At 44.7% G+C, this 22,015-nt stretch overlaps 1 protein-coding gene across 3 annotated transcripts; it reads right to left on the bottom strand.

The window, feature by feature from the left end:
• On the bottom strand, window positions 1-16,688 carry DHRS9 (dehydrogenase/reductase 9). Of its 3 annotated transcripts, XM_075933565.2 has the most exons (6): window positions 16,399-16,688; window positions 15,758-15,807; window positions 13,116-13,464; window positions 9,457-9,715; window positions 4,318-4,481; window positions 1-3,295 (listed from the first exon to the last, which is right to left on the bottom strand). In XM_075933565.2, the coding sequence occupies exons 3-6, from the start codon at window positions 13,438-13,440 to the stop codon at window positions 3,069-3,071; spliced, it is 975 nt and encodes a 324-aa protein (XP_075789680.2). In that variant the 5' UTR covers window positions 13,441-13,464; window positions 15,758-15,807; window positions 16,399-16,688; the 3' UTR covers window positions 1-3,068. The 3 variants fall into 3 exon arrangements, with proteins under 3 accessions (XP_075789680.2, XP_014435358.3, XP_089635868.1); XM_014579872.4 differs by lacking the exon at window positions 15,758-15,807 and having other exon boundaries at window positions 16,399-16,687; XM_089779742.1 differs by lacking the exons at window positions 15,758-15,807; window positions 16,399-16,688 and adding an exon at window positions 16,006-16,361.
• Window positions 16,689-22,015: the final 5,327 nt, after the last annotated feature.

Genomic DNA, 22,015 nt, shown 5'->3' with positions numbered 1-22,015 from the left:
TTTAAAGACTAACAAGATGGTTTATTAGGTGATGAGCTTTCGTGGGCCAGACCCACTTCCTCAGATCAAATAGTGTACGAAATTTGTCACAACCATATATACCAAAGGATACAATTAAAAAAAATGAACACATATGAAAAAGACAAATCAAATTTCAGAACAGAAGGGGGATGGGAGGGAGGGAAGGTAAATGTCTGTGAGCTAATGATATTAGAGGTGATAATTGGGGAAGTTATCTTTGTAATGGGTAAGATAATTAGAATGTTTATTCAGACTCAGGTGTAAAGTGTTGAATTTAAGCATGAATAACAGTTCAGAGGATTCTCTTTCAAGTGCAGTCTTAAAAGGCTTTTGAAGCAGGATGCAGGTAATTAAGTCATTCAGACAATGTCCTTTCTGGTTGAAATGGCAAGAAACTGTTTTTTCTTTGTGATCCTGTCTAATATCTGTTTTGTGGGCATTGATCCTTTGGCAAAGTGTCTGAGACGTTTGTCCAATGTACATAGCAGACGGACACTTTCGGCACATGATAGCATAAATTATATTTCTGGATGCGCAGGAATATGTGTTCTTGATCTTATAACTCACTGTTTTCTGACGCTGTACTGTAAATTTACTTGCGCAAGAATGTGCATGCAGTATAGACACCAGGCAAGTTTTTGTGCAAGAACAGCTGTTCTTGTGCAAGAAGCTGCCAGTGTAGATGTAGCCCACCTGTGTCTGGCCCATGTGAGCTGATGGGACCTGGGCTGCTGGGCTATTAAAGTGAAGTGTTGTTGTCTGTGGTCAGGATGGAGGCCTCAGGTCCCAGAGCCCAGGATCCAAGCTGATCCCAGCCATCTACCTTGCAACTTTATAGCCTTGCAGCCCAAGCTACACAAGCCAGAGGCAGCTGACATAGGTGTTTTATTGCGATATTGACGTGTGGCTCTTTCTGTGCTGTAACTATTTGAAGAGTATCTGTGTGGAATCACATTTCTGAATTTAGTCCATGACAAAAGGAAATATATTTAGTTGTGTCTGAGGCAAATGTTCTGCAGCTGTAATTCACAGCCACTGGGAGAGGCAGTTTCTATATAATTTCAAAGGAAGGCTCATTTTAACATGTTTCAGATTCTTGGTGAGTTACCTACATGGGAGGAGACAGACTTTCTGGAAAACAAGGCTGAGTCCTAAATAGATTGAAGGTGGGGAAATGGAATGATGAAAATATATGGCGTTCAGATACAAGAAAACACACGAGCTAGACTGATGCCCTCATTTATGTCAAACAGAGCTTTAATCCTTGATTAGTCAGTGGGCATAATTACTCCACCTTCATGGAATAGTGTTCCCTTTAATTTTTTCCATCCATGTGTGTAATAAATGTTGCTATATGCATCCAGGCATGTGTGGATGTGCACCATCAGTAGAAACACATGGTGCTAGCTGTGGGCGCTATGGGTGCTCTGCTAATCAGCCAAGTGAAATTTGAATCTGGCCTGAGTAGCCACCCAAGCACTCAGCTTACAGGGAACACTGCTGAGGAGTTCCTCCTGCCAACATAGCACTGGTGTGGACAGCACTTAATTGCTGTAACTTGCATCATTCAGAGGATGGCTTTTTCACACCCCTCAGTGATGTACGGTAAGTTATATTGACCTAAGTGGTAATGTAGGCCTCCTTCAGTAAATAAAATGCTTTCCTATAATGTCTGGAAATAGAATTCAAGTCTCCTAGGTGATATGAATCTTAAGGTCTCCATTCAGATGTGTACAAGAGACACGTAAACACAGTCTTGTGCTCTCAGTTCTGCAGAGGCCAAAAATGAGCTTAACTTAAGGATTGATTGATCTCGAGCTTCAAAAACTAGCTGCTCCTCCAGTCCTAAACTAAGATTATTGGGTGGCAGCCTGTCGATGCTCATCCTGCAGCTCTCTGACTTATGATTTAAATCAAAATTGTTTGCTTTTCCGCCACTCTGTCCCATTGCCTTCAGGAGACAAATATTTTAATGAACTATTTATTAATACTGCAGAAAGAATAGCGAATCCACAGGCATATGTACAGCACACCTGGTCTTATAGGAAATAACCCACATGCAATTCTGTTCATGCAAAATAGGAATTAACTCCCACACCGACAACTAAATACAAGTGTCAGCCAAAAAGCAGAGTGAGACCTTGCGAGCTCCAGAGATGTTTAACTGAAAACCAGCAATGTTTAGACAGGCACTGGATGGCTTAATGTTTAGCCAAGTCATGTCACAACAAACTCACCAGTGCTTGGTTTTGACATTGGCCAGTTTTCCATCCAGTGAGAAACCACTTCCTGGGCAAACCATTCAACAGTTGAGTTTAGGTAAGTTTTGTGCCTAATTCCAATGGAGCTCAATCACGCAAAATACTGAGGAGCTCCTCCTGTCATGTACTATGTACCCTCATTTCCCAGGTACTTTAGCACAAGTTAAAGCCCCCTTGAAGGAGTCACTCCCTCAGCACTTTGCAAAACCAAGGTTGTTGTCTCTTGGCTTGGAAGTAAGGCAATCATTTTTCAAAAGGCCTACATTTTTCAAAAGTTACAGGGCTGAAGTTGAATGAGGTGCTCAGCATTGACTGCAAATGTGGCATCTTTAAGATTTCATAAGGCGAGCATCCAAAAATTGAGCCATCCTCCCTCCCCCATTACTGGTCATTTTTTAACTCTCTAGTTCCTACTTTCCAGAATAAAGAAAAATCCTACAGGAAATACTGTTTTTAGTCAGTGGTTTTGGTATTATTCATAACACTTTATGCGCCTAAAGCTAGATGATAAATGCAGGATCAGTCACTTCTTTGCAACATTTCTATTTTTCTTTGATTCTTTAATAAATGTGGCCTGGCTTTTACATAAGATTGCAAATTCAGCTATAATCTGTATCACAGTTTTGAGCGCTAGGAACTCTAAAAGCTGTTAGAAATATCAAAAACTTGGTGTCAGGCTCAGTTGGATCAGCAGGGACAGAGCTAAAATAAAGGGCTGGTTCTTGTTGACTCAGCCAGCTAGGCCATCCCCATTTGAATGGGAAAGTATAAATACAACAGGAGAATTCACCCTGCAGTTGGGTCAGCAAGCTCTGTTTTGTTTCTCAGGAGTATAAAGTCCTGTATAGCTGTGGGCATGTTTGAAAGGGGGATCCAAAGAACCTTGGCATCCCAGCCAGCAGTGTAACGTGAGTGAGGATGAATGCTCGTTAGAGCATGCTCCATGCATTTCACAGCCAGCGAGAGGTCTGTGTTCTGAAATATCTGAGTCAGCTTTTCTTTCTTTGCAGCATCTGCACACAAAAAAAAAAAAAAAAAAAATCAAAGGCTTCATTTGAGTGATAGGCCCTAGAAAGGAAAACTACTTCTATCCTATTTCCTCAAAATGCATTTGTGATGGTTACTTCAGTTTTCAGTTCTGTCATGGCCGAGCCAAATGGCATTTTCTGTTTTCCCCAAGACAAGGGGGAAAACCGGTCCACCTTACAGGCCAAGTTGGGCCATCTTTACTCAAGCTGAGCTGTCATTTGCTCTCTGGATAATCCTATTGATTTCATCTGTGGCGTAAGCCACGACTTAACTTGAGTAAAGGGCGCAGAATCTGGCTCATGCTGTCTGAGGAAAGTCAATTAATCATTTCCTCAGAAGACAGAAGATACAGGAGTAGAACTGAAGGGGTGATAGACGTTCCTGGTGCCAGGTGCAGTGGTCATGTAAATAGGCACAGCTTCACTGACTACAGAGGAGTCACATGTGGGAAAAGATACAAAAGGCAACTATAGAGAAAGGAACTGGGGGAGGAAGGTGTAGGGAAGTTGCAAAGGTCATTGGATGAGCACATCCCATTTTGAGCTATATTCAGCCATAATCTGTCAGAAGAGCTGGTCCTGCAGTGAGCTTTGTGCGGATGCAGGGAACTGTCCATGCAGAGCCTATTGCCAGAATGCCATTTAAATTACCCCAAACTGGTAGCAGTGGGAGAAACACCCCTCCCCCTCTCATTGGTTTTGGCTTACCAATCTTTGGGTCAAACGTGTGCATATTTGCATGCTTGTTTGTTTAAGGGTCACATGCCACGCAACATTCAAAACTCAGATGAAAGCATAAGGAAATACAGGCAGGGGGAACCAAATAATGGTTATTTTGTGCATAGTCATATTCTATGATATCTAGCATTGTAAGCTTACATTGATACATTACATGCCGGAAGAAAGATGTGCCCTGTAAATCAGAAAAGTCTGGGCCATTTTCTAGAGACCTTGAAACTGCACATGCCCTGATCCCTTCAATACAAAATAATCAGGCAATGTCTTACCTTTCTGTATATACCCCTCTCCATATTGTTTTCTTATGGCTGGAGGAAGTTGTTTCCAAATGGTCTCCCTTTCTTGGATGATCTTTTTTCGATTGGATAATCCAGTTTTGAACAGCCCAGGTTCAATGCAAGAAACCTTAACTCCGAAAGCTTTCATGTCCCGTCTGCAGAAACAGCCATTTAAGGATGTCATTGCTACTTGAAAAAAACAACTCTTAAAAAACAGCAAATAGTATCACAGCACTTCAGAGACTTAGGAACTGCAAGACTATTTGTCGTTTTTTAAAAGTTTTTCCAGTTACAGACTAACACGGCTACCCCTCTGACACTGTTGCTGCTTGAGACAGCATTTAATAACTGAGGGTACGTCTACACTACAGCACTAATTCGAACTAACTTAGTTCGAATTAGTTAATTCGAACTAAGCTAATTCTAACTAACGCATCTAGAACTAAAAACTAGTTCAAATTAGCGTTTTGCTAATTCGAACTAGCGCGTCCACATTAAGTGGACCCTGAACCAGGCTTAAGGATGGCCGGAAGCAGTGCCGGCAGGGCATCAGAGGAGGACATAGAGCGTGGAGATGCTGTCTCAGGCTAGCCGAGGGCTGTGCTTAAAGGGTCCCGACCCCCACCCCAGACAGACAGTTCTCAGGGGTGCCCCGCTTGCAAAGCAGTCCTGGCTTGGAGTGCCCTGAGTGCCCACACTGGGCACATCACAGCACTCGGCCATCAGACCGGCTGCACTTGCCGCAGGCTGCCATCTGGGGAGAGGGGGCAATTGGGGGGCTGCAGGAGAGCTTCCACCCCCAGAAGCCTGCAGAGCCAGCCCAGTCCTCCCCATCGGGGGCTCGTGCCCCATTCCTCCCTCACCTCCTTCCACTTACCCTTCCCTAGCCCCTCTTCTTGATGTACAAAATAAAGATAACGTGTCTTCCAAAATGGAATCTGTCTTTATTGAACAAAACTGGGTGAGACTGGGAAAAGGAGGTGAGAGAGGGGAAGAGAGAGGCTGGGAGAGGGGAGGGAAACTAAAATGATCAGAGGTTGGGAACAGGTCCCATATGAAGAGAGGCTAAAGAGACTGGGACTTTTCAGCTTAGAAAAGAGGAGACGGAGGGGGGACAGGATAGAGGTGTCTAAAAGCAGGAGTTGGCTGGAGACAGTGCATACAGAAAAGTTCTTCATTAGTTCCCATAAAGAAGGACTAGAGGACACCAAAGGAAAGGAATGGGTAGCAGGCTTCAAACTAGTAACAGAAAGTTGTTCTTCACAAAGCAAAGAGTCAACCGGTGGAACTCCTTGCTGCAGGAGGCCGTGAAGGCTAGAACTGGAACAGAGTTTAAAGGGAAGTGAGATCAAGTCATGGAGGTTGGGTCCATGGAGTGGTATTAGCCATGGGGTAGGAGTGGTGTCCCTGCCCAAGATTTGTGGAAGGCTGGAGAGGGATGGCACGAGACAAATGGCTTGGTCACTGTCTTTGGTCCATCCCTTCCAGGGTTCCTAGGGTTGGCCGCTGTCAGCAGACAGGCTACTGGGCTAGATGGACCTTTGGGTATGTCTACACTACCCTCCTAGTTCGAACTAGGAGGGTAATGTATGCATACCGCACTTACTAATGAAGCCCGGGATTTGAATTTCCCGGGCTTCATTAGCATAAGCGGGGAGCCGCCATTTTTAAATCCCCGCTGCTTCGAACCCCGTGTAGCGCGGCTACACGGGGCTCGAACTAGGTAGTTCGGACTAGGGTGCCTATTCCGAACTACCGGTACACCTCGTTTCACGAGGAGTAACGGTAGTTCGGAATAGGAATCTAGTCCGAACTACCTAGTTCGAGCCCCGTGTAGCCATGCTACACGGGGTTCGAAGCAGCGGGGATTTAAAAATGGCGGCTCCCCGCTTATGCTAATGAAGCCCGGGAAATTCAAATCCCGGGCTTCATTAGCAAGTGCGGTATGCATACATTACCCCGCTAGTTCGAACTAGCGGGGTAGTGTAGACATACCCTTAGGTCTGACCCAGTACGGCCATTGTAAGCTCAGGGCTCAGGGTCGGGGGTCTCAGTGGACCCCCTTGATTCTCTTGCACACCTGATCCTGGGTGGCCAGGCTGGCAGCTATCCTGCCCAAGCCGGCCACTTTCCTGTGCCTAGTGCGGAGGTCGGAGACGAGGTCCACGATGTCCGCACTAGCCCAGGCGGGTGCCCGCCTCTTGCAGTCCTAGGCAAGCTCCCGGGAGCTGCCAGCCTGGTCCCGGGAAGAGGGGGAGGGCTAGGGGGCATCGGGTGGGTGGCTCGAGCTGTGCCAGGTGCAGGGTCTGCTGGCTGGGTGCTGGCAGGCTTGCACCTGGCACGGGCACCGTAGCCAGCCCGTGCCCCTTTAAGGAGTCCGGGGCCAGGAGGGGGGCAGTAGAGTTTCCCTGGTGTTGGCCAGAGTGGCCACCATGGAAACCTGGGGAGGGCTAGCCTCCCACTAGTTCGAATTAAGGGTCTACACACCCCTTAATTCGAACTAGCTAGTTCGAACTAGGCTTAATCCTCGTGGAATGAGGATTACCTAGTTCGAATTAAGCGCTCTGTTAGTTCGAATTAAATTCGAACTAACGGAGCACTAGTGTAGCGCCTATGAAAGTTAGTTCGAACTAACGTCCGTTAGTTCGAACTAACTTTGTAGTGTAGACATACCCTGATGTATTTATATCTGCACTAATGTTTTCTCTCTGTCTGTGTAGTTCACTGTGCATATTGGGAAGGCCAAGATCTAACTGTAAGTAAGTGTTATGTAAAGATGGGCTAAGGTGGAGAGGGCTCTTGGAAGTGACCACAATTTTTATTTATGTCAAGTCCTTTGCACTGATACACAAAGGAGCAGAAAAAATGAACAAGGACACACACACACACACACACACACACACACACACACACACACACACACACACACACTTTACATGGCAAAAGTTGCCTTTTAGTTTTAAATAAAAATATAGGTCAGTGCTTCTTTTATCTGAGTTGTTTCATCCATTCATAAGATTATCTGTGAACTACATGAAGTTCTGTTCTTAGGCTAGGTATACTGGAATGTCTTGTTTGAAAAAGAACCACAAAAAACTGCTAACCCCCTTCAAAAAAGCCCCACCTTCAAAAAAACAGAGTTAATGACTCAGATAAGCATATGTGCTTTGTTTAAGTGGCTTGGGGAAAAAAGGAATAGTTGCAGTCTGTGTTAGGATGACTTTAATCATAACACACAAACATCTGGCAGTTGGTTCCTCAGGATCGTGCTTCTGGGGCGGCCTACACTTTGTGACCTTGCATTTTAAATTATGCCAGTTGCAGTGTATACTACAATTGTCTAGACTCAGAGTAAATGAGAATCAGATTCAATAAGGTCTCTTAATTCTTAGTTAGACTCCCCAACTAGCATTACATGACAGGGTATGTCTACACTACCCCGCTAGTTCGAACTAGCGGGGGTAATGTAGTCATCCACACTTGCAAATGAAGCCTGGGATTTGAATTTCCCGGGTTTCATTTGCATGATGCCGGCCAGCGCCATTTTTAAATGCCGGCTAGTTCGGACTCCGTGCCGCGCGGCTACGCGTGGCACGGACTAGCTAGTTCGGATTAGGCTTCTAATCCGAACTAGCTGTACGCCTCATGGAACGAGGTGTACAGCTAGTTCGGATTATGAAGCCTAATCCGCTAGCTAGTCCGTGCCACGTGTAGCCGCATGGCACGGAGTCAGAACTAGCCGGCAGTTAAAATGGCGCCGGCCGGCTTCATGCAAATGATGCCTGGGAAATTCAAATCCTGGGCTTCACTTGCAAGTGCGGATGACTACATTACCCCCGTTAGTTCGAACTAGCGGGGTAGTGTAGACATACCCACAGTCATAGAATCATAGGGTAGGAAGAGACCACAGGAGGTCGAGTCCAACCCCTTACCCAAAGCAAGACCAACCCCATCTAAATCATCCCAGCCAGGGCTTTGTCAAAGACCTCCCGGGATGGAGATTCCAACTTCTTGGGTAACCCATCCAGTGCTTCACCACCCTCCAAGTAAAATTATTTTTCCTAATATCCAACCTAGACATTCCCCACTACAATTTGAGACCATTGCTCCTCGTTCTGATCTCTTACTACTGAGAACAGCCTAACTCCATCCTCTTTGGACGCCCCCTTCAGGTAGTTGAAGGCTGCCATCAAATCCCCCCTCATTCTTTTCTTTCGTGACTAAGCCCAAATCCCTCAGCCTCTCCTCATAGGTCATGTGCTCCAGCCCCTAATCTGTTTTGTTGCCCTCCACTGGACTTTCTCCATTGTGTCCAAATCCTTTCTGTAACTGGGGGTCCAAAACTGGATGCAGTACTTCAGATGTGGCCACACCAGTGCCAAATAAAGGAGAATAATCACTCCTCTAGATCTGCTGGCAATGCTCCTCCTAATGCACCCTAATATGCCATTAGCCTTCTTGGCTACAATGGCACACCCTTGACTCATATTCAGCTTCTCATTCACTGTAATCCCCAGGTCCCTTTCTGCCAAACAGCTGCTTAGCCAGTCAGTCCCCAGCCTGTAGCAGTGCTTGGGATTCTTCCATCTCAAGTGTAGGACTCTGCATTTCTCTTTGTTGAACCTCATCAGATTTCTTTTGGCCCAATCCTCCAATTTGTCTAGGTCACTCTGGACCCTATTCCTGCCCTCCAGCATATCTACCTCTCCCCCTAGCTTAGTGTCATCTGTGAACTTGCTGAGGGTGCGATCTAAGTCCTCATCCAGGTCATTAATAAAGATGTTGAAAAAAACTGGCCCTAGAATCGACCCTTGGGGAGCTCTGCTTGATACCCACTGCCAGGTGGACATCAAGCTGTTGATCACTACCTGTTGAGCTTGACAATCTAGCCAGCTTTCTATCCACCTTTCAGTCCATTTATCCAATCCATACTTCCTTAAAGTGCTGGCAACAATACTGTGGGAGACCGTATCAAAAGCTTTGCTAAAGTCAAGGTAAATCGTGTCCACTGCTTTCCCCATAGCCACAGATCAGTTAGCCCAGTCACCCTCTTTTGGGTGCTAGCGTACCCTCAAGACTCTCAACATTATCAAAAAAAATATTATTTCCTCAGAATTAACATTACTGTACCTTAAACTGTCATTAAATCCTTCCACCCCAAACTTGGAAGGACAATAGCCCCCACCCCATACTGCCAGGCGGCCTCCAGTGCTGGATATATTTACTAGTCTCCCTCTGGCCATTTTTACCAAAGGAAGCAAATGTAGCGTAACATTTATCAGGCCAATTAAATTAACTTCAATCGGTGCTCTGAAGTGCTCAATAGTCAACCAGTCTGTCGGCGCTGAGGGTCCCATAATCCCTGCATTGTTGATCAGCCCCCACAGACCTGCACAGAAAAAAAATTAAAGTAGTGATTTAAGAAGCCAGTATCAACCTTTATGTAAAAAAGAGGAGTCAAACTAGCTGAGAATGCATCAAGAACAGTCTAAGAGCCAGCTGGATTACAAGATGGGCAGGACTCATCAATTAGCTACCTCTATATCTCCTGCAGCCTTTACCATCTAACCTGAAGCTTGTATTTCACCACCATCCTTTGCAGGGCTCTTCACTACTGTGCTAACATTTTCCTTTTATGAGTTTTGAAGGTGGGTAGCTGGGAAGTATGGGAGCTTGGGACAGTTACAAGAATCTCAGTCACTGTTTATGTTCTCTTCTCATGGCTTCTCTTGTAGCCATTTCTGTATTACTAGAGCAGTTAAAGTTGAATTGCAGGACCATTTTAAGCCTCTCTTTTTTTTCGTATAGGTGCTCCATCAAGAAAATATTTATTCCCCAAAGGATCCCGCAAATCCTGGTTTCTCTTTAGTCACAGCTATGCTGTATCTAGTATGATGAAGTGCCTCCTGCCAAAGGTGGCAGTATTAAAACTGGCATCACAGATTTTTAGTTCTAGGAGTTATTGGCCCATTTGCCATCTGCAGCTAAGTGCTTCCTTACCGTAGCTGCCTGTATATTGAGTTTCTAAGAGCTGAGCTTAAGTTTTTCATTTCTCGTATCTTGCCCAAAAATATGCCCCAACATTCTTCTACTGTACCTGTGTGAAATTGCCAGTATTGAAGATTCCTAACTTTACAAACCTTGAACTGATCTTTTCAAACTTGGATTATTTTTTACATTTTAGTGAAGACTTTCAAACAAGACAAGTCTGAAGTTTCTTTTTTGTGTCAACTGAGTTATGTGAGTTGAAAAGTTGATTTGAGATCGAAAAGTGTATTTCTTATAACCACAAAACTCAAAAACAATTGAACTGTGATAATCCTTTAACATTCAGAAAACAGAAAAAATCGTCTTTTGTATTAAAGCAAATATAGAAAAATATCAGCCTCTAAACAATTTGTTTGAGCAAATTATAAGCAATTAAAAGGGGAGGGAAACAAAGAAGGAGGTTAGAATGGAAGTTGCATGTTGCAAGTACCAGGTTGCATGGTCCAAAGGGCCAGAAGTCTGTTTTAACTTAACTCTGAGTAGTAGCCCATTGAAATCAAAGAAATCAATCAATCAACATGAGGAATAGTATCAGAATTGTGTCCTGTGAAAGTAGCCTCTGGATAGTTAATATGGGATTGCATGTGAATTATTCATTTATTCCTGGAAAAAAAATTGATCTAGGTGATTAATATGTAAAGAAATAGTTTGTTCAATGAATATTGTCTCTTCCTGTCTGAAAATTGGAGCACTATTTTCAAAAATTCATGTATTATTCAAAATGATCTGCTAAATACATTCTATGAATAATCCTGGGTCTGCCCAGTGTTCATGAGCAGTTTGTTGTGAGTATTCAATATTCAAAATCTTACATCTGCACATAGCGCTCACGGTATATTTAAAGAGTATAAAAATGGACATATGATTCAGACCAACACTATCTAACTCAAAATCCTGTCTTCTGCCTGTGGTCAGTGCCAGTTGCTTCAGAGGAAATGAACAGAACAGGGCAATTATCAAGTGATCCAGTCCTGTCATTTATTCACAGCTTCTGGCAATCAGAGGCTTAGGAATACCTAGAGCTTGGTGTTGAATCCTTGACCCTCCTGATTGATAGACATTGATGGACCTGTTCTCCATTAAATTATCTATTTTTTAACTCAATTATACTTTTGGCCTTTATAACATATTCTGGCAAGGAGTTCCACTGGTTGATTTTGTTGTGTGAAGAAGTACTCCCTTTTGTTTCTTTAAAAAATGCTGCCTATTAATTTCATCAAGGGATTCCTTGTGTGATGTGAAGGGATAAACAACACTTCCCTATTCACTTTCTCTGCACCATTCATGACTTTATAGATTTTTCTCATATCCCTTCCCCCTTAGTTATCTCTTTTCTAAGATGTTCTGCTCCTAGACAGGGGTCTTCATTCTGCAAAGTGCAGAGCATTCTGGCATTGATCCAGCAATGCACTTAATGATGTGCTTAGCTTTAAACACATCAGCACTCCCATCAAAGTCAATGAAATTTGGTTTCCATTGTGAATATTTGTCTACTTTCCAACACCATGCTTCAGTATTCACCTAAAATCAGTATCTGCAAAAATTCCTTCTAGCGAAGTCACCCACTGGAATATTTGTGGAAAGGGATACAAAAGAGACAATTCAGCCAGACACAAATTTAAAACAAACGTTGCAGGGGATCTATTTTTCAGTATTTATCCAAGCATGTTAAACAGTTGCAGTTCACATTGGTATAAGCTCTCCTTGGAGTTTCTCATCTCCTGGAACTTTGGACAGAGTCTCTTAGAGTTCCTACTCTGTGGACTACAACAGCAATGGCTACAAGAGACCTCTGACACCATTTCAGTGCTCGGAGTCAGTGAGGGGGATAGTAGAACAGTTTGGCCTCAGCAAGAATTTCTAATCAGAAGGGTGCTGGATGAGCTGATATGGACCAGCAATTTACTGGCCGGCATTGCTCAGCCCTTCAGTAGGGCTATGTCCTTGACTCAGAAACAAAGAGGCCCGTTTTCGTTTCAGTTTTGAGTTTGGGAGCTGAGCAAGAAGCAGAGCAGCTCAGGGGATCTTTGATTAACTTCCTCTTCCACAAGGGAGAATCTTTGAACTCCTGTGGAATCTAGCCTCATGGGTAAGGTGGTTCCAGCCCAGGAGAGACCACAGTCCAGAGTGGCAGAGGTCCAACCCTCCAAGGCCTCTCTTGCACTCCTGACCAGGATAAAAACACTTTAGGAGGACCATTTTTTTAAAGTTGGCTAATAGTGCTGCAACACTCTTCTCCAAATTCATTCCCTACCTACTGCCTACCTGGGACATGCCAGTGGGGGGCTGGGAGATGTGCATGTCAAGAGGTGGGGAATTGGTTGATTTACTCATGTTTTAGTACTTCTTAGTCAACCCTAAATCTTCCCTTCCACAAAGCCTATTTTCCTGCTCCCAATAAAGTTCACTGTTTTCATATTTTGATTTTTGGGTGTGTGATTTCTGTACTGGGGTTTATGGTCAAGTATTCAATTGTTTTTCATGTGCTAGGTTTTATACTTATTGCTAGCAATGATAGTATTAATGCTTTCCAGGGTCTGCAGCCTTGTGTCACTGGCACAGAGAGGAATCATCCTGGGTGGAGTCACAAGGCATCTCTACAAAGCACTCAGGACAAACCCCATGTGAGGAGAGGGCAGAAGTCTGTCGTTCCAAGAAGCAAACATTGAAGAGGAGATGGTATGAGCTAGACCTCAGGGGTGGGGTTACATAGGAAAGAATTCAGATTTTCTGACACTCACCTGCTGACCCCACTTCAGCTTTAATCCACTCAGCCACCTTCCTAACATTGTCTGGATTGGTCACATCCAGCAGCACCGTTTGAAGCTGCTCTGAGGTTGCTTCTTTTAAATCCAGTGCTCCTGCTTCAGTCAGACAACTGGCAAGAACTCGAAATCCTTTCTCATCAAAAGTCCTTGCTGCCAGATTTCCAAATCCTGAGTCACAGCCAGTGATGAATATGTATTTGTGTGAGAGATCTTGAATCTTCTGCCCATCTTGTGCCCTCCACCTCCACCACAAATAGAAGATAGCCAGAAAGAAGAGTACGCAGATAAACATTTCCATGAAAGACTTCTGGTCCCCTTTCTCCTGAAATAGAAAGAACCAATGAAGGGAGGCTTTCCCCCACTTTTCTTCTGAGTTCATTTAAACAGGAGAGGACACAGCTCTGTGAAGTGGCTTCCTGTGCATTCTGCAGCTGTAGGATTAGTGCTTGTATTAAAATGAGAACCAAAGCGAATATGGGAAAAAATTAAGATAAGATTCTACAGAATGAAAGGACACTTGGATGCTGCTTCCTCTTTTCATAGCCTCATCTCCAAAAAAAGATATAGTTGAGATGTAAAGGATCTAGAGCAGGGTAGCACAAATGAAGGCTGGAAAGAGACTGACGGGATTGGGCTGCACTCACCCCTGGTTTCGTACAGGTTGAACCTCTCTAATCTGCCTTCCTAGAGAGCTGCCCAGAAATCTGATGCCCTGGGCTCTTTCCTCATTTGCCTATAGCCAGAATAGCCTCTGTTGTGTGTATGCTAATCTTCATGTAAATATCTTTGGTGGAAGGAGTGCAGCCTCTTGCACTGCAAGGTGTTGCATACAAATGTTGCAGAACAGGATACATGTACGTGCTAGTTTGTGTTGCTTAATTTTGCTCTCCTCTCTGACTTCAGTTGTGGGGAGAGGATACTGAATTAGATGAACAAATGCTTGCTCCCAGTGTGGTAAAGCAGATTTCCTTTGTACGGCAGAACCCGGAGTTCTAGTATGTCAACTTATGTATACACCAAAGAATGTTGCATTTGCACTGCTTTTGTCAGAGTGGAATATTGACTCATGTAGTTCTGAACTATAATTTCTTCTGTGACCTTTATTCTGATTAAGTTCTCTGGAAAAATAATGCCGACTTATCATAGCAGATGGGTGAGGCATTGCTTGGGTGCGAAGACAGCCAGATAGAGTACATACTTTAAAGCAGAGGCGAAGAATTTTTTTTCAGTCAAGAGCCACTGACCCACTGAAAAAAATCAAACAGAGCCCAAACACAAGAAAAACAAGCAACCAACAACCAAAAACCACACTCACTACCCACCTGCTCCCAAGGGAGAGTCAAAACAAAACAAAACAAAACCCCCCAAACCAAACCCCTCACTACTCATTTGCTCTCAGTGCTCTCAAGGTGGGAAGTAAAAAACCAGCAGTACCCCTCACTCACACTTCACTCCATTTGAGGCTCAGGGCTTCCCCCTACAGTGAAGGGAGCTGGTGCTCACGGGCCAGCCCCACTGAGAGGGAGCGATGCCAAGACGCAGGTCTTCCAGCCCTCCATGTGGGCACTTACTGTGGGCTGAATCAAATTAAGCTGGGGCTGGATGCAGACCATGAGCCATAGGTTCCCAATCCCTCCTCTAAGAGTATGTTTAGATAACAGTTAAACACCCATCGGTGGACTGCGTCAGCTGACTCAGGATTACGGGGATCAGGCTGCAGGGCTCTTTAACTCAGGTATAGAAGTTATAGGGTTTGGGCTGGAAACAGGCTTTGAGCCCTTGTGAGGACCCCAGAGCCCAGGATTCTGTCTGAGCCCAGACATCTGTATTAACCGTTCCATTATGTGAGCCCTGCAAGCCTGTGCCAGCTGACACGGGCTAGCTGTGGGTGTTTAATTGCAGTGTAGACATACCCTAAGATTCTAATGGGTCTCTGCTCACCTAAGCTGTGCCTCACCCTCTCCTCTGGTACTTTTGCCTATGTTGTGGGGTTGAGGAGGCCATACCGAATATGCCATCATTGCCATCAGTAGTGTGCCAGATAAACAACCCTCAGCCAACCCTCTTTTTTTTAAAAAACAATTCTGTCATTTTGACTTTTGTCTCCAGTTTGGAATGGAAGGTTATTTTGAAATGTCAAAATTCCCTGTGAAAGGAAAATTCCATTTTTATATTGCTGTAGTCAGTACCTTTATGTTTCTCTGCAGAGTGTATTTTTATCAGTGACACCACATGAAAGTAAGCTGGCTTTGTATAAAAAGCTCCCTACCAGGCTCATGAGTTGTGATAGAACCGATGATGTTTCTGGACCATAAGCACAGACTTACACCCTTTGATTTGATGGAGTAACTCCACTACGTGCTGGTGTTAGTAGACACATTCCTTGCATGTGGGCACTCACAAGCAGGAGACAAGCGCACACAGATTTAGCCATTGTATTGTGGTTACTGAACCTAGCAGTTCAAATAGGAAAGAAAGAAACAGCACACACATATAAAAAAGAAAATTGATTCTTATCTGCACAGCCGTTTTTCACTTGCAGCAAACAGTATCTTACAGAGAGTCAACCCCCTCTCTTTCTCTAGCTTGCAAATTTTTCTTAATGCTCAACCTACTTTCTTCCGTTCTCCTTGAGGTGTTTATTCTTCTTCTCCAAAATCATGCACTGATGAAGGAAAAATGTTATAAATATGTAGCAGCATCTCACAAGACAAACATGTCATTTCCATTTTTCAAAAGTAAAACCTCAAAACAAGGAGAGAGTAAAACCTATTCTGGACAAAGTGAATACTAAATCTCTCTAGAAAATGTCCTGTGAATACCAAGAAAAAACAAACCAAGAGATATTTTTATGGTACTATACCTGAATCAGCAGGAGCTTCGAAGCACTTTCTGCACATAGCCACACTTCAAGAATCATGTATTTGTGGCAAAGTTGTGTTAATGGTGTTACTCCTAATCCAAACTGAGAGCAATTTTTTTGGAAGCATAGCAAGTAGATTAACTCTCTGCCTCTCAGTGAGCTCATATGAGAGGGAGAGAAAGAGTATCCCGTTAGCACTCAAAATTTCAAAACCATCTGAAAGTCTTTCCAACTGTAAAAGGCAAATTTATCACAGAACTGGAAATACTTACAAGTAGCTCTAAATGAATCAGATTCAGAAACATTAATTATTCCCTTATATTTCTAAGGTTCCCATGTAAAGAAAAGTTTGAGCAGACTAGATAAAATGCTTACATGAAAAATTTTACTCACGCTTGATTTAGAAGAGATTTGATCTCCAGGAGATAGTCATTGCCTTGTTTCTCTGTCGTCCCTGTGTATGTGTTTACTGTGTGAGGAAGTACTGCTGAACCAGGAAAAGACTGGTTGAATTAATTTCACAAGTCACTTGTCACAAACAGCAGCTCTTGGTCCTTAGAAAGTTAAATGAGCTTTGTTAATGTTTGTACCTTATTATTGGGTCATGATTGCTATAAGAGCCATGCTGGGTAATATATTTCACCTGTGCACTCTGAAAAGAACCAGAACTTCTCGGATAGTGTAGTGACATGGGTGGAGTAATTGCTTCAGTGGGTGGCAGCTATTTTGGTTTCAGTGGTTTTGATTTGATCCTAACAGAGCCACACATAGAACTTTCTGGGTATGTCTACACTACAAAGTTAATTCGAACTAACGTCCGTTAGTTCGAATTAACTTTGATAGGCGCTACACTAGCGCTCCGCTAGTTCGAACTTAATTCGAACTAGTGGAGCGCTTAGTTCGAACTAGGTAAACCTCATTTTACGAAGACTAAGCCTAGTTCAAACTTACTAGTTCGAATTAAGGGGTGTATAGCCCCTTAATTCGAACTAGTGGGAGGCTAGCCCTCCCCAGCTTTCCCTGGTGGCCACTCTGGCCAACACCAGGGAAACTCTATTGCCCCCCTCCCGGCCCCAGAGCCCTTAAAGGGGCACGGGCTGGCTACGGTGCCCGTGCCAGGTGCAAGCCTGCCAGCACCCAGCCAGCAGACCCTGCACCTGGCACGGCTCAAGCCAGCCACTTGATGCCCCCCAGCCCTCCCCCTCTTCCCGGGACCAGGCTGGCGGCTCCCGGGAGCTTGCCCAGGACCGCAAGAGGCAGGCACCCGACTGGTCCAGTGCAGACATCGTGGACCTTGTCCACGACCTCCGCACTAGGCACAGGAAAGCGGCTGTCTAGGGCAGGATAGCTGCCAGCCTGGCCACCCAGGAGCAGGTGTGCATGAAAATCAAGGTGATCCACTGAGACCCCCGACCCTGAGCCCTGAGCTTACAATGGCCGTACTGGGTCAGACCAAAGGTCCATCTAGTCCAGTAGCCTGTCTGCCGACAGCGGCCAACCCTAGGGAACCTGGAGGGGATGGACCAAAGACAGTGACCAAGCCATTTGTCTCGTGCCATCCCTCTCCAGCCTTCCACAAACCTTGGGCAGGGACACCACTCCTTCCCCCTGGCTCATACCACTCCATGGACCCAACCTCCATGACTTGATCTCACTTCCCTTTAAACTCTGTTCCAGTTCTAGCCTTCACAGCCTCTTGCAGCAAGGAGTTCCACAGGTTGACTATTTGCTTTGTGAAGAACAACTTTCTGTTGTTAGTTTGAAGCCTGCTACCCATTCCTTTCCTTTGGTGTCCTCTAGGCCTTCTATTATGGGAACTAATGAAGAACTTTTCTGTATGCACCCTCTCCACCCCACTCATGCTTTTATAGACCTCTATCATATCCCCCCTCCATCTCCTCTTTTCTAAGCTGAAAAGTCCCAGTCTCTTTAGCCTCTCTTCATAAGGGACCTGTTCCAAACCCCTGATCGTTTTAGTTGCCCTCCCCTCTCCCACCCTCTCTCCTCCCCTCTCCCACCTCCTTTTCCCAGTCTCCTCGAGTTTTGTCACAATTGTCCTTTATTTTGTACATCAAGAAGGGGGGCTAGGGACGGGTAAGTGGAAGGAAGTGAGGGAGGAATGGGGTACGAGCCCCCGATGGGGAGGACTGGGCTGGCTCTGCGGGCTTCTGGGGGTGGAACCTCTCCTGCAGCCCCCCAATTGTCCCCTCTCCCCAGATGGCAGCCTGCGGCAAGTGCAGCCGGTCTGATGTCCGAGTGCTGTGATGTGCCCAGTGTGGGTACTCCGGGCAATCCAAGCCAGGACTGCTTTGCAAGCGGGGCACCCCTGAGAACTGTCTGTCCGGGGTGGGGGTCAGGTCCCTTTAAGCACAGCCCTTGGCTAGCCTGAGGCAGCAGCTCCACACTCTAAGTCCTCCTCTGATGCCCTGCCGGCACTGCTTCCGGCCATCCTTAACCCCAGTTCAGGGTCCACTCTGTGTGGACATGCTAGTTCGAATTTGCAAAACGCTAATTTGAACTAGTTTTTTAGTCTGGCTGCGTTAGTTCGAACTAAGTTAGTTCGAATTAGCGCTGTAGTGAGGACATACCCTCAGAGGATCTGCAGCAAAATTGGAAAATAAGCCCCTCCCACTCTTCCAAAATATTGTCACATATGAGGGTGCAAGGGGAAGGAAGGTTTAGAAAGGGAGCACACCCTGCAGCAACAGTGTCCCACGAGGCTCTGTGACCTGGTGTGTGGGGTTGCAATGCCATTCAGATTTGGTCGAGCTGCCTCTCTGCCAGTATGGAGGAGCCTCTAGGGTGAAACTTCAGCCGCAGTGGTGCTTTGCATTCAAAAATGAGCTTGCTTGGATTGTTTATTTATTAGCATTTGTGTTAACACAGCACCTGGATGCCTCAGTCATGGGCCTGGACCTCATTGTGCTAGGCGCTGTGCTAGACAGAACAAAAATGGTTCCTGCCCCATTGGGCATACAATCAAAGCATGAAAGACAAGAGATAGGTACACACAGCCCAGTGGAGGAGAACAAGAACGCAATGAGACAATCTTGGTCAGCTTGATAGGCAGAGGCATCAGCACACCAGCAGCCTAGCTGTTTTAGGCAGGCCCACCACAAAGGAAAGTTTTGAAATGGGGGTAATTTTGAAGATGTTTAGGGGTGATGGTCCCAAGCATGAGAGTCAACAGGGGAGAAAGCACAAAGGTGCTTGTTAGGGAATTTAAGAGGTGGATGTTGGAGGCTGGCACCATGGGCTGATCAGATGGGACAGTCACCATTTTGATAGCGAATGAGACATGATAGGTAGGGTGGGGATAGACCATAATGGGCCTCAAAAATGAAGACGAGCAGCTTAGAGACTCGGAGAAAGGTGGCACGGTCAAAGCGACAGGGAAGGAGAATAACCTTTGCAGCAGCATTCTGAATGGGTGTGAGGCAAGACTGAGTTTGTCAAGACCAGCGAGAAGGATGCAGCAGTAGTTGAGACCTGAGATGATGAGCACCTGGATGAGAGTTTTAGCTGTGTGGAGGAATAGAAATGATCATATTTAGTGATGTTTCGTAGAAAGCATCAGCAAGATTTAGACATAGCCTGGATGTGAGAATCTAGGCAGAGGTCAGTGTTCTGGGCAACAGGCAGGAGGGTGGTGTTGTCCATAGCAACTGAAAAAGTAGGTGGTTGAGAGAGGTTGGGGAAAGGCAAGGAGCCCATGTTCAGCTCCAGCTGGTGGCTGGACATCCACAAGGGGATGTCAGAGACACAGCCTGCGATTTTAGTTTGGACATAAGGCGACTGGTCTGGAGTAGAGAGAGCTGTGAGTCATCACTCTAAAGACGGCAGCTGAATCAAGGACAGAGCCCTGTGGGACCGCTACAGAAAGCTGGAGGAAGGATGAGGAAGATCCCCTGCAGAACACACTGATGGTGCAATTAAAGAGGTAGGAAGAGAACGAGGAGAGAACAGGGTCATGGAAGCCTACAGTGGCTAACAGGTTAAATGGGATGAGAGTAGCATACTGGTTTCTGAATTAGGAAAAGAAGAGACTTTGGTGAGAGTTGTTTCGGTGGTTTGTAAGTTCAGTGGATTTCCTTTCTGTTTTGTGTATGTTTTCTATGGCATTACAGTGATTAATTTTACCGTTACTGATGGAAAGAGAAATGATAAATGTTAAGAGTATATTGAAGGATAGTTGTGGAAAGTGCATTGTGAATTTATAACCAAATAGTTATACCAGAAGTCAGATTTTACGTGTGACCAATCAGAACTAACCACATAGCCTAATTTTGACTATTCAACACTAAATGAGGAAATGTTTGTGAGTGAGATAGAGTTTGAGAATTATTTGCAGAAAATATGTGACAACTTATTCTGAATAGCAAATTAAAAAGACAATTGCAAATGATTCAGTCATGCACCCATCTTCTTGTCCCTTTTTTTAAAATAACTTATTTCAAATTAAATTTTTAAAATATGAAAGTGTACAATGTTAGGCATATGAGGCAGTACCCTAAAACATAAGGATAAGAGTATAATGTCATTCCTAAGAATGTAGAGCCCTTCATGCAGGGCCAGCTCGAGCCATTCCTGTGCCCCGGGCAGTGGACGCACGATGCATGCATGGCTCCGCCCCCAGGCACACGGCATGCGTGGCCCCACTCCCCGGCGTGCTGCACACCTTACAGCTGCAATCGGGCGCACGGCCCCTGGCCCCGAGCACATAGCACCCCTTACAGCTGCCATCAGGTGCCCCCATAGGTTGGCGCCCCGGGCAGCTGCCCGGCTAGCCCCCCCCTTAATCGAGCCCTGCCTTCATGGATACAAATTTGTATTCACCTCTGATACACATATGTGGATTTTCAGGGCTCTATGTATATGAGTAGCCATGCTATTTTATTTATTTTCATTCTCATCATGTAGAAATGGTAAGCTCACAATAATGTATTTGCTTTAAGCTGGTCGGGTGGTTTGCCCACAATTCATTCTTTCTTTCTTTCTTGCAATTTTTGCTAACACTAGCAAAGTCAATGGGAATTTTGTCTGCACTGCAGCCTTCAAAAACAGCTCCAGTATTGGTTACCTGATGATTTCTTTTCATTGCTAGATGAATAATTGAAGAGAAGGCAGCAGTGTGGAATGTCAGATACTAAGGAAAATATGTAATCTTTTTCTAAGGCCATAGATTTATTATTTTCAAAATACCAAAAGAAATAAAATGTTGCTCTCAGAAGTGGCAACTTGAGAATAAACGCTTTTGACTTGCATGGTAATGAAAACAGGGTCATTTATTTTCCTGATCAATAGCCCATTAAAAACACATAGAAAAATAAATGCTTTTAACATTTATCTTATGCCAGCTTTGATTGATTGTTGATTCTTTTCATTTCATTTAATTCAATTAGCAGCTAGTACAAGCTAATGTTAAAAATATTATATCTCTTCCGAGTAAAGATACTGTCTGTACATGCCAAAGTGTGATAGTATTTTTTATTGGCCCAAGTTCTATAGAGAGAGAAGCTTTTGAGCTTCCATAGAAAATAAATGACCCGAAGAAGAGCTCTGTGTAAGCTTGAAAACTTGTGTCTCACTCCAACAGAAGTTGGTCTAATAAAAGATACTACCTTGCCCACCTATAACTCTGACACTGCAAGAAACACAAGTCCGGGCAATGAAAGTGAACTGATGAGAGACTTTGCTGCTACAATGAAGACATGCTTCTTTGCACTGCATATTTACTACAGCCAGTGTTGGAGTCCTACCTGGGTTAGACTTGGTAGAATTTATTTATTCTGTGTAGTTTTGACAGATAATATTAATGTGTATTTGCAGTTGAGGGAAATTATTGGAGGGGAGGTATCACTCGGTGCTCTACTCAACCTTGTCTGGCACCTCCTCCTGCTAACTTTGGGGATTAGCTCTTGAGGCTGATACCCTTTCCCATGGTCACACACAGGCTGTGTCTACACTGGGCCACTGATTCTGGAAAATCAGCCGCTTTTCCGGAATAAGC

Source organism: Pelodiscus sinensis, chromosome 7 (assembly GCF_052426305.1).
Source record: "Pelodiscus sinensis isolate ZL-2025 chromosome 7, ASM5242630v1, whole genome shotgun sequence".
NCBI classification, from domain to species: domain Eukaryota; kingdom Metazoa; phylum Chordata; order Testudines; family Trionychidae; genus Pelodiscus; species Pelodiscus sinensis.
This window is presented reverse-complemented; position numbering and strand designations above follow the sequence as displayed.

Excerpts from the sequence above, each read along its gene's own strand:
- DHRS9 (XM_089779742.1), bottom strand. The coding sequence starts at position 16,170 with ATGAGCTCACTGAGAGGCAGAGAGTTAATCTACTTGCTATGCTTCCAA. Across the intron at positions 13,465-16,005 it reads CGAAGCTCCTGCTGATTCAG|GAGAAAGGGGACCAGAAGTC; the intron begins GTATAGTACCAT and ends TTTCTATTTCAG. Across the intron at positions 3,296-4,317 it reads AGAGGGGTATATACAGAAAG|ATGCTGCAAAGAAAGAAAAG; the intron begins GTAAGACATTGC and ends TTTTGTGTGCAG.